The sequence below is a fragment of the Medicago truncatula genome, chromosome 5, assembly GCF_003473485.1.
Source record: "Medicago truncatula cultivar Jemalong A17 chromosome 5, MtrunA17r5.0-ANR, whole genome shotgun sequence".
NCBI lineage: Eukaryota > Viridiplantae > Streptophyta > Magnoliopsida > Fabales > Fabaceae > Medicago > Medicago truncatula.
Window position 1 is genome coordinate 39,653,319 of NC_053046.1, and position 13,105 is coordinate 39,666,423.

The following is a 13,105-nucleotide window of genomic DNA, read 5'->3' on the forward strand; positions in this document are numbered from 1 at the left end:
TATGAAGTCTGTTAGTTTGCATTGAGTTGTCGAAATAATCAATAACCTTTTGCATATGCCATGCCAATTTTTTGTTGTTTAAGTTCATGGTAATAATGTTACCTGTGATTTTCATAAATATCCCGTGGCACAATCGTTATATTGGCGTTCTTGGATTTCTGTGTCACCAGGCTCTAGTTAATGAATGGCATGGTTTTCCCTTAAATTATGAGCCCTTTCGGTGCTAGTATGTAAAGTTAGTCTTCTATTTTGAAATTGAATAGTTTTGTCCTATTTTACAATTTTCATCTCACTTAGTTTGTCATGTCATTAAAGACGAAACCAAATCAAAAGGAAATTTTCAAAATTTAGTGGGAACTGAAAAAGTTATAAAATAGGAGGATGAAAAACTCAATTTTTGAAATGCAGTGGTGGTGGAGTGACTAAAACGTTCATCTCAACATAATATGAAGATCAAAAGTGCTATTAATTCTTTGTTTTTAGTTTAGTATTAATTCAAAATAATCTAACACACACACAATAGATATGTGTGTATGATATTAGATCAAATTGTAATTTTTGTACCCCTATTTTTATTCACTCACAGAATTGATGCCTCATTTTAAAGTTACCTAGTTTTGGTCTCTCTTTTAGAATTTTAAATTTTAAAATGGTGATATATCATATTTAAGTTGATGTTTTTAGGAGTTTTACGGTAATTTCATGGTTGTTGTTCATTCTACATCATTAAGTTGTATGACACGTCATTTAAAATATTTCACAACACCATTTTTAAGTAAAAATAAATGAGATAAAGTACAAAAATGAGGTGATTTTAAAATGGAGGGACCAATTTCGTGAGTGAAATTCGAGGTTTCAAAATTGTAATTAAGCCAAAATATTATTAAGGTAAAATGTCTTAAGAAATTTTTAATAATATATTTTAAATTTGTTAGGAAGTGTCATCTTCTCTCTTGAAAACAAATTTGCAAACCCAAGAAAGAGAGGTACTCATCCGCCCACAACCATACTCGACACGCATGATATGGACCTATAATTTGTTTAAGGAAAATGTTACATAAACACCCTTTATTCATACATTCCATTGTACACCCCATGTATTAAGGATATTTTGGTAAATTCATTTCACAATCACACTTTATCTTCTATTTATGTGGGGTCCAGATTACCACGTATCAGAATTTTATGTGGGTGTAAAGGGTGTATTGCCATATGAGGTGGTACATGTATCAGCCACCGCTCTTTGTTCAATTGTTCTTGTCCGCCACCAACTACCATTCTAATTTATACATACACGCAAAGTAGTGAATGAATGATTCACTAACATGAAGAAACGAGGTTTAATAGAAGACTGTGTTTCAATCTTTACCCTTCGATTACAATTTGATCCTCTTTCACTTGATGTTTGAGAGAGTAAGAGGCACGTAATTAGAGTTAGAGAAGAAAATAGGTTTTTGTAAAATGTATATAAACAAGGATATTTTTAGTATTATGATTATATTTTAAAGAGAATTTTAGTGTAACTTATTTTGAAATTTAAAAATTTAAATTTTAATTAAATTATCAACTATTTACACTAAGTTTTTAATTTAGAAAATTATTGTTTTTTTTTTTTGTATAATTGTTTGTTTGGTTTAATTGATTTGATTAAACTGTCAAAGAATAATACTAATGATTTTTGATAAAAGTATCATCTATTAGATGATTGTATTAACCAATTTTTTAATGGGTTAATTGTTAAAATTATTAAGGCATAATACATGCTTTGATCCTTTAACTTATTTTTGAATTTCATTTTGGTCCCTTAACTTTAAATTGTTTCAATTTGGTTCCATAAATCTTCTTCCGTTTACTATTTTGGTTCTCTCTGTTAATTTTTAACCTTAAATGTTTAAGGTGAACCAACTTTATAGGTGGTCTACCATAGACTTTATTATTTATTTTTTATTTTAACCGTTTGATCTTTTTTTAAAATGAAGATTGTTGGATCATAGAGGGATCTATTGTAGCTTATAATGAACCACAACCACCTAATTTTTTTCTTCATCTTCTTACCTAGTGGACTGATATGGGTCGATCGAAAAAAGAACAAACGTCTACGCCTTAACAGGCTCGACACTTGGTGGACTGCGAACTGGTATGGGTCGACCAGATAAAGAAAAAACGTCTACACCTTAACAGGCTTGACGCTTGGTGGACTGTGGACTGACATGGATAGACCATTTTCATTTGATTGTTCAAGTCAAGTCAGCTAGCTCAGCTCAACATGTCTTTAGTTAACACTGATTTGATTATTCAAGTAAAGCCAGCCAGCTCAGCACATCCTCAGTCAACACTAGATTGATTATTCAAGTCAAGCTAGCCAGCTTAGCACCTCTGCAATCAACGCTGGTTTGATTGTTCAAGTCAAGCCAGCCAGCTCGTCTTATCTTAACTTAATATCATGTGTCTTGTACGGACGATCATCGCGTCTCAACTCCACGCGCCCAGTACAGGTGAGTTGCTTCCTATTCCACGTGTGGCCATACTCAAAGCAGACAACCAATAGGAGGCTCTGGATCACAACTTAATGGGCCTTGGATGATCAGATAAAGGCCCATTAAACCAACACTTCGAGGACTATAAAAGGGGGACACTTAGACGATTGGGGACAATATATTATTCATTTACTTCTTAAGAGTGCTCTTAGGCGGAGTCTCAAGAGCACTCTTAAGAAGTTTCACTGAGCAGCTCATCTGTTGTAATTAACTTGTGTTTACATACGTGAACACCTAGTAATCTTCTACATTTGATCTTTATTCATCTTCATCTTAAACAAAAACCCAAAAAGATCCATTTCCACTATATCAACTAACCATCTCTCTCTATGGACATCTTTCTCTCGATCATAACCAGCCCCATCTCCCCTCTCTCTAAAACTATCCCTTCATCTTGCATACACGAGATTCAATTGACACAACTATCTCTCTCTCTCTCTCTCTCTCTCTCTCTCTCTCTCTCTCTCCACCTTCTTCTTCTTCTCCAGGTTCAGAGAGAGAGACAAATCTTGAACTGATTTTGACTCAATTGTTGACTCCACCAATGACTTCTTTCAATTTCGATTTAGTCAGTACAATCTGCCCCTTTTATCTGATCTCTTGAAACAACGCAATTCATCTCATGTTTCATTTGAATTCAAAAATACACATTTCAGTTGTTGGGTTTGATTCAAATATGGTCCCTTTCATCTTAGCAATAATCAATTATTCTTGTTGGGTTGTTTATAAGTAAATTACTTTGGACCTGGAGATTTTATATTTGCTTTTTTTGGGGTTTGTGATTTCTTTGAGTTTTGCTTTATCCGGATTATGTGTTGCTACCAAATATTCCTTTTGAAAAGATGGTTCAGTGCGTGAAGAGTGAAAGGGCATGCAGGAGAGTAAAAGGGCCATGAAGAACAAGGCTGAAATTTTGTTCATATTTATAATATTTTAGAGAAGGCAACAAGAAAGTGAAATATAAGAGATAGACAGAGAAATTAAAAAAAAAAAAAAAAGAAGAATATGTGTGTTGGGTTGTTGTAGGAATTGAAGCTATGAATTTATAGAGGAAAAGGAGGTATGAACCGTAAGTGTGGATCTTTAAAGATTTTGAAAGATTTATTTATTGCAGCCAATAATCAAATTCTAAGAAGAAAAAGGCATTGTTGTTGATGATTTCTGGATTTAAAAAATTGGAGGTGTAGTGATAATATGAGATGATGATGATTTTGTTGATGATTATTATTGATAAATTTCTATGGATTTTTTATTTTTTTTTTTATGAGGGTTAAAGAAGGTGTTATTGTCTATTGATGTGTTTTAAGATTTTAGGATTTGATGTATTTTTTGGTTATGCATATTTGAAGTTCTGCATAGTATGATGAAGAGAGAAGATGAAGAAAATTGTAAAAAATCAAGTGTTGATGGTTCACTCTTAGATACTATAGACCTGCAATCAAGTGGTTAAAATGATATCAAGATTAATATACATTAAAAAATTAACGGAAATGACCAAAATAGTAAACGACAGAAGATTTATGGGACCAAATTAAGACACTTTACAGTTAGATGACCAAAATGAAATCTAAAAAGTAAATTAAAGGACCAAATAATATATTAAACCAATTATTAAACTCAATTAGTGTCATCCAACACAACAACATGATCACCGTTCTTATGAATGTGTAGATGTGACAACCCAAAATCTAATATTTACATTAACATCTGCATATCAATAAGGAACGGAGCCATGTCATTGAGACAGTGATAGACACATCTCCATGTATATACTTGGAAGAACATCGTGATGTTATATATATAGAATAACACCACCTATGTTATATATCTTGACTAGTGATTTGGGACTAAAACACCATATTTCTACTATCTACGATCTACACCTCACTTGCCACTTGTACTCAATGCTAAAAAACTTGCGCAACAATTTCTCATCGCTTTTCATAGCTAGTAAACTTTCTTTTGTTTTTGTGTGAGAAGTACAAGAGAAATTAAAAGAAGGCTCCAACAAGTTCCATATATGGAAAGCTTTTTGTGCTGCTAAATTAATGGTATTTTGTTTGTGAGTTCATAGTGTTCTGTTTAAATTTTATTAACATTGTAACAAGAGCCAGGTTGAATCAAGATAACATTAACTTCAAATTCATCAAGTGCAATCAACATTTTACATGACTGATGGAAGAACAAACTTTGCTATATGTAGAAAAGGTTGATGGAACTATGCTTAAACTTTGCTATGGATAAGTTTTAGATATAGATTTTGTTGAGCCAACAGAAAAAGGAAAATCAAAAGTTGATAAAAAAAAGATAAGTGAAAATACGATCGTCTATTCAATGAAAAAGCTTTGTTTTTAATATATCAACTTATGTAGCTTCATATTCTTAAAAAAAATTCCATGCTAAGACAGTAAAAGAAGCTTGGAAAATTCAGCTCAAAATGTATAATCATTTCTATTGCTGCTCAAAATTCTGCTATTGACAACTTATCAATAAACATAGATATAATAATCCTTACCAAGCGGCCGATGAATGGAAGGGAAAGTGGTGTCTGTCATTTAACATTTATCTCTAATCATGATCAAAATCTTCATTAATACAACAATTTTGCATTAGCAGTTCTACTTTTGCTTCTTTATTTATCAATTATTTTTTCGCCCAACCTCTTCATATAGTTGTTTTCCCGTAATTAACAACGTACAAGACTTGACATCTCACATATATTATGATTAAACTGTACTAATTAAAGCCTCTACATTGAACTTTATGTCTAAGCAAAATATATTGTTTATTGGGTTATGACTAATCTCAATGATCGTTAAAGTGTACTCAACATTCTTTTTGATGATAGAGTTGCATCATCAAAGTCAGTTGTCACATGTATTTAAAGTATTGAAGATTGCTGAACCTGAATTTTTAGGGTATTGTTGCATTTACAACCAAGGGCAGAGCTACGTAGTAGGGGGCTTAAATATGTATTTCATCATAGCAATTAAAGGTCATTTAAAAATTGGTCCATGTATTCGCTAATCCTTGCAAACTAACCTTGCAATCATTAATCATTTAAAATTTCGTCATTTGACCAACTTAATCACTGCCACGTCACTAATTTGATGACGTGGCAATCACTGCCACACATGAAATTCCAATTTTACCCTTAAGAAGAGGACAAAATATTGAAGAAAGAATTGGAAACCCAGGGGTAAAATTGGAATTTCATGTGTGGCAGTGATTAAGTGGGGAGAGGGACGAAATTTTAAATGATTAAACAATGCAAGGGTAAATTGTCAGGATTAACGATTACATGGACCAATTTTTAAACGACCCCTAATTGCAAGGATGAAATGCATATTTAAGCCTAGTAGGGGGTTCATTTCCTGAACTTAATAAAATTACACATATACCCCCATATTATTTGTACTTTGAACCCGAATTAAATTTTTGCACCTTGACCCAAGACAGTCTAACACTCACCTCAGACTCATTTTCTTAAAATTTCCTCTCTCTAACCTTCTCTCTAAACTCTCTCCTCTCCTTCCTTCATTCCTTGAGATCTTAAAATTTCTTTTCTTCAACCTCATTGGTATTCCTTGATAGTCAACTTGAGACTTACATCTCTGATATGCGTAAGAGTGTAGAATTTGCATCTTTAAAAGGAATAAGTGATCTATCAAAAAAATTGGTTGCAACTAAAATGCATATTACTTATTCGTTAGTCTATCAACTTTTGAAGTTAGCAATGATTTTGCTTGTTGCCACAACAACCGTTGAACGAGCATTTTCTGCTATGAAGATTGTGAAGAACAAATTGCTTAATCAAATGGGGAATGAATTTATGAACGATGTCTTGTGACTTACATTGAGAGAGATGTGTTCAAAAAGGTTGATAATGAGTTGATTATTCAACGATTTCATAACATAGCACCTCGTAGGGAGCAATTGTAGAGTATGCATATGAAGTATTTTGAGTACAATGTACATTGTATGCAATGTAATTTTTTGAATATATATTATTATAATTATTATTAATTAAAGTTCACAAATATGAACCCCCTCGTTCAAGTTCCTCGTAACGCCACTATTTACGAAATATCGGTTTAATTTAGTGGTCTTATGATTATTTCTTTGTTGCGGGACCTACTCTACAAAAAAGTAGCAGGCATAAACCAAACAATTAGGTTTAAGTGGTTAATGAGTTTTATCAAGGACGAAGTGTTCAGGAGAACCTAAGTTCGATTTATTAGTGGAACAAATTTTAATTAGACTTTACACACCTCAAATTTGAACTCCCACTAGAGTCTTTTCCCCTTAAGAACTGGAGTGATAACAAAACAAAAAATCACAGGCATAATCAACAACAATAAAAGGAATAAAACCTATAAATAGGACAACGATAAAAAAGGCTAAAATGCACTTTTCGACCCCTAAGTTACAAAAAGTTGCGATTTTAGCCCCCTATTTAATAAAATGACAATTTTGGCCCATTTCGTCCCAAAATTGCTGAGAAGACGCCACGTGTCCCAAAAAAGGGTCATAATCGCAACTTTTTGAGAAGATAAGGGGTCAAAAGATCATATTTCCCTTATGTTATGGGGTCAAAAGAGCATATTTCCCTAAATATAGGGGGTCACTTTTTGTCTTTTTTTTTTTTTTTCATAGGGGGTCAAAATCACAACTTTTTAAAACTTAAGGGGTGAAAAGTGCACTTTAGCCTAAAAAAATTACCCAACAGGCACAACCAACACAAACAATAACAACAATATCCAACGACTTCAAAAGGTGTGACGTGAACGTATCCTTTGTTTTGATATCTCAACTCAATTATCAAAAGTGTGACCACTTTCCATTAATCATTGTTTAGGAATTGGATTAGGCGCACTCAAGATTGGATGCAATCATGTTCGGTCAATACCTTGGATCTGTCCAATCAAGATCGGGTGATTCGGATCTAAAATTTAGAGGTTGAAATCTAAACTGTCTAATCTTGATTGATTGGCCTCAAACTCAACATGACCGATTTTTTTATAGTCTATTTTTCAATATACCTATATTAACTTCAAATCTAGGCTTAATACATGCTTTGGTAAACGGAGGTAAAGTTATTGGACCAAATTGAGACGGTTTAAAGTTAAGGGATCAAAATGAAATTCAAACATAAGTTAAGGGACCAAAGCAAAACATGTATTAAGCCTCAAATCTATTAATTATTATTTGGTTATTAAAAATATAGCTTATAGAAGAAAAAAAATAGAAGTAGAAAGAGAACCAAACTTGAAATTAGAAAAACAAAACCTAAACCAAGGTTAAGAAAGGTATAAAGGAATATTTAAGACTAAATTTATACCGTCACAAACAATGTCATTACTGAACGAACAATGCAAACAACACAAATTCTACGTTGCATGCAGTAGGGGTGGCAAATGGATGGATTGGATGGATATGGATTTGGATCCTAATGGATGGATCAAAAAAGGTCCATTAGTCCATTACAATCCACTATTTTTTTTCTTAAAAAAAAACCATCTAGTCCATCCAATTAGAATAAAGTCCATCCAATCCATCCATTATTAGATTTTAATGGATGGATAATCCATCCGATCCATAAATCAAAGTGTATAATTTTTTTTAAAGTGTATTATTTTTTTTATAGGTGAATTATTTTTTTTTGAAGTGTATTATTTTTTTTGATAGGTGTATTATCAAAAAAACTTATTACGATCTCTTTTAAAAAAAAAAACAGTTTATTTATGCAAAACAACTTATTATGATCTCTTTTGAAAAACAGCTTATTTATGCAAAACAACTTATTATGATCTCATTTTCAAAAACAGCTTATTCATGCAAAACAACTTATTCCGATCTCATGTTCAAAAACAGCTTATTCAAAACAGCTTATTTATTAAAAATTGCTTATTATGATCTCATTTTCAAAAACAGCTTATTCATGCAAAACAACTTATTTATGCAAAATAGCTTATTTCGATCTCAGTTTTAGTAACAGCTTATTCAAAACAGCTTAATTATGCAAAATAGCTTATTATGATCTCATTTTCAAAAACAGCTTATTCAAAACAGCTTATTTATGCAAAACAACTTATTTCGATTTCATTTTCAGAAACAGCTTATTTGAAACAGCTTATTTATGCAAAATAGCTTATTAGGATCTCTTTTAAAAAAAACAGCTTATTCAAAACAACTTATTTATATAATCAAATTTTAAACCGTGCCAATAATTCATTTAAAATAAAACTATAACGATTAAAAAAGAGTGTGTAATAATTATGTTTAGTATTTTATACCAACAAACTCTTGCAAGAAAAACTCTCTGCAACAAATGAGTTAATTTTTTTGCTTTCCAAAACACAAATAGTCATTGATAGGTTATTTCATGAAGAATGCAACAGTTGATTATATACGCGCTAAACAAAGCTACGTGCCAAAGACTGAAAATTCTTGGCATCTACAAACTCAAATGAATTAGACACTGAATTCAATATCATATGGTCGTGACATGAGTGAAACATAAGACATCTTTATTTGTCTGTTCAACAATGCCTAAGAATGCCTGCTTCAAAATCAGTGATAATGAGAAATAGCCCAGCTGAGTGGGCATGGACTCCTCACATTGAGCTACAACAGCTTCCTCTGCTATGATCCAGCCTTCGCTATTGGACTTCACTTGTTTAATCTCTTCACAGCAACTCTGAGAAAATGAAGACATAAGAACATAACAAGCACAAATATAACCACTATTTGACAACACTGAATTAACCTCTAAAAACAAAACACACTAAATTAAGGCTAACACAGAGGGATAACAAGGATGGAGAATCAATTATGTTCAGGACAGATGAGTAACTAGCACAACCATTGAAGCATACAAACCCAAAAAGTCTGCTTTCTAATCCCACTAAATAAAGAATATGCTTAATATATCTACCAGGAAAACACTATTGCCATTGCCATCTAACAATTTTTCACCACTAAGCCTTATATTCTCAAAATTGTGAAAGAGCAGGGAAAAATTATGTAGATAAATTTAAAATTTCAGACATACTAAACACAACTAGACCTACTGACCTGCTTCATGTTAAATTCATAGAAGAGAAGCTTGACAGTTCCTCAACAAATTGAGGACCATCATGAGATATTCCAGCTACAAAAAAGAATTCACTGAATTAAAAAAGGCACATGTTAAATGAAAAAATTATAAATAACGAGTTGATAGATACTAACCAGGAGTTCCACAAAGCCAATCATGTGAGCACAATAATGCTTCAACATTTTCTGGCAAAAGAACACTTCTATATTTATCTAGTATCCGTCCACCTATACTGAATGAGGACTCTGATGCCACTGTTGTAATAGGAATGCTCAAGATATCACGTGCCATCTTAGAAACTTCAGGGTATTTACCTTCATTCACTTTCCAATATTCAAGAACATCTAAGTTGGCATATTGATTATGATCAAGTCTCTCTTCATCCAAATAAGTTTGTAAATCAGTCTCTTTTCTGGAAGGTCCGCACAATTTACTTTGATAATTACTAAAATCTTCTAATTCACTTGAAGGAATGATTGGACTACCTCTAACAGACCTTTGTGAAGATGAAACACTTAGCTCATTAGAGGACAAGAGATATTCTTGAAAAAAAAGTTTCATCTTATTAAGAATCTCATTAGCAATTTTCACTCCTCCATCATTACCAAACAGCTTCACATAGCAGTATTCAACAAACTGTAACTTATATCTAGGATCTAAGATGACCGCAAAAGAAAGAATAACACTGTAACAGCTCCAGTATTTGTCAAATTTGGTCTTCATGCTTTTGGCCATGCAACATATTTGATCTTGATTAACAGATACATCATGATAAACACATGCAACTTCTTTGAGTTTCATTTGAATTCTCCATACAGCACTAAAATAAAGGTTTGCAGTTGGATAATTGCTACCTGAGAATAAAGTTGTGATATCATAAAATGGCTTCAAAAACTCATCAATTGTGATATCTAATTAATGTGGGACTAAATGTTAATAATCATAATTCAAGACGTCTATGTAGTTATGAAATAATTCATCGTATAATTATCGGACATGATTAGCTCAGCTGTACTAAATAAATAGCTTTGCGTGTCAAAAAGGAAAACTTTGTGCTATCATACACATCAGCAAACGATGAAATAATTTGGAAAAAGTTGCTATGTGATGAGAAATAATTTGGAAATAATAATTACAAAGCTAAGTGATGTTGATAGTTTGGATAATTGCTACCTGATAATTGCTACCTGAGAATAATTTGGAAATAATAATTACAGAGTTTAACACGAGTTAAATATTGATTTCAAAGATACATCTTTTAATGTAGAGACATTGCAATGATAATTCAAAGAGAGAACCATGAGGAATAGTCTCATAGCCTGTTACCTCACTAAATCACTATCCATTTTAAAAATGATAAGCAAATTTTAACTATAAAACACTACAGATATTTAACAACTTGTATCATAAAACACATCAATTAACCAAAAAGAATATATATTAGGGCATACATGATACACTACATGATACCAAAAGAATATGTAAATTCACACTACATGATACACAATTGAGATTAAACTATCCTAATTATAGTGCAAAGATTTTCCCTCATCAATGCAATTATAAACTAAACAGCCATAGATTGATGATTTATCGAAGTTAATCACTTTTACATGGTTAAGTAAAAAATAAATGGCAAAAGGTCTAACCAAACATGCTATTAACTTGGAGAAATCCTAACTTGGTTCATAGTTAATTCTCTCAAAACTTATGCAACTTCACCAAGCTATTAACATGTACAATGGCAAAAAAAAGTGAGTGAATACCCAACAAAAAAATATCATCAGAAAATCTAGGACAAAAACGTTGTCTACAGAGGTTGTAGCAAAAACTATGACAACAATCATCAGAAAATCTTCAAACGTTGTCAAACAAACAACTATGAAAACACTACAAAATCAACTAAGAAAACACAAACAACAACAATCTCAGATAACCCAATTCAGAAAACGCAACAAAATCACATTACAATATAATAGAGACTCACAAAGGCATAGAAGAATCGATTTCAGATTTGAAGAGGAAGAATCGAATCGTCGTCAGAATTTGAATCAATAGGAAGTAGGAACAGAATAATCGATTTCAGATTTGAAGAGGAAGAATCGAATCGCTGACAATTGCTACATATGTTCACAACGAATTTCAGATTTCAAGAGAAATTTGGAGAAGAAATTAGGGTTCAGTTTTTAATTTGGGGAAGAAACTAGGGTTGAGTTTTATTTGGGGAAGAAATAAGCTATTGTTTTTTTTTGGTTACAAATAAGCTATTCACTATCTAGCTTTTAATTTTTTTAATTGTTTCTTTTTTTTGTTTTAATTTGTTATTTTTTTATTCAAATGATCCATTGGATAAAAAATAAACAATAAAAAGTGATCCATTGGATCTTTAAAATCAATTGGATGGACTAGATCCATCCATATTGTTTAATGGATGGATTGGATACAATCCATTAAAAATAAAAAATGTTTTATGGATGGATTGGATGGATTTTGTAGTGGATGGATCAGATGGATATGGATTTCATGGATCTAATTACCACCCCTAGCATGCAGTGCCATTGAGTAATGTCATTGCGAAAGTAATAGATACTCCTCACACAAATCCATCCAAGTATGCACGTTGTATAATATCATATACTTTCAATTTATAACCACTTCCCCTCACGGTTTCACCAATTCTCCCCGATGTGGGATGAATAGTTGTCACTTGATTGCTCATATCAACAATTCCATTCCTTCCTCATACCATCGATAACTCATCCACAATACAATCAATCCTTCAAGTGAATTGGAAGAAAACAAGTCACGCACAAACTCCAACTATAATCCTTTCCAATTCCCACACTTTTGCATGGCTTCAAAGAGTACAAAAAGATGCCCTTCAACTATGAAAAATACACCTAAGACAGACTCAAAGAAAGAGAATCTGTTTGAAACTCATGAACTGATATTTTTTTAGGTGGCAAGTCTTCCATTCTGCTTGATGTTAAGCCATGGGATGATGAGACAGATATGAAGAAGCTGGAAGAAGCTGTTCGCAGCGTTGAAATTCCTGGTTTAACCTGGGGAGCATGTATGTTAAAAACTTGAAATTGCTTCAATCTTTCTCACACATATATGTATTCTACCTTCTATTAAAATAATCAAGGGTTAATAGGTCTTTACCCCCTGTAATATAGGTCAATTCTGGTTTTCCTCCCTGTAAAAATTTTATTTTGATTCATCCCCTGTAAAATATTTTTATTTTGATTTTCGTTTTTGGGGCTTCAAAAAATATCAAGCGAAACTATCTCTCGTTCTGATATTTCAGCTCCGTTGTCAAGGGTGTTGGTTCCATCTATCATTGTTTGGGAATTAGATTAGGCTTCGTCGGCATTGGATGCAGTTAGTTGCAGTTAACACCTCGGATCCATCCAATCAAGATCAGACAGTTTAGATCTAAAATTCTGAAATTAAAATCTAGATCGTG

The 13,105-nt window shown here is 32.2% G+C and overlaps 1 protein-coding gene across 1 annotated transcript; it reads right to left on the bottom strand.

Annotated features, from left to right (window-relative positions):
• Nucleotides 1–8,818: 8,818 nt before the first annotated feature.
• LOC112422246 (zinc finger BED domain-containing protein DAYSLEEPER-like) lies at nucleotides 8,819–11,670 on the bottom strand. The gene is made up of 4 exons (XM_024785308.2): nucleotides 11,624–11,670; nucleotides 9,771–10,490; nucleotides 9,615–9,690; nucleotides 8,819–9,237 (listed from the first exon to the last, which is right to left on the bottom strand). Exons 2-3 carry the CDS (start codon nucleotides 10,435–10,437, stop codon nucleotides 9,620–9,622), a joined length of 738 nt encoding a protein of 245 aa, XP_024641076.1. The 5' UTR covers nucleotides 10,438–10,490; nucleotides 11,624–11,670; the 3' UTR covers nucleotides 8,819–9,237; nucleotides 9,615–9,619.
• Nucleotides 11,671–13,105: the final 1,435 nt, after the last annotated feature.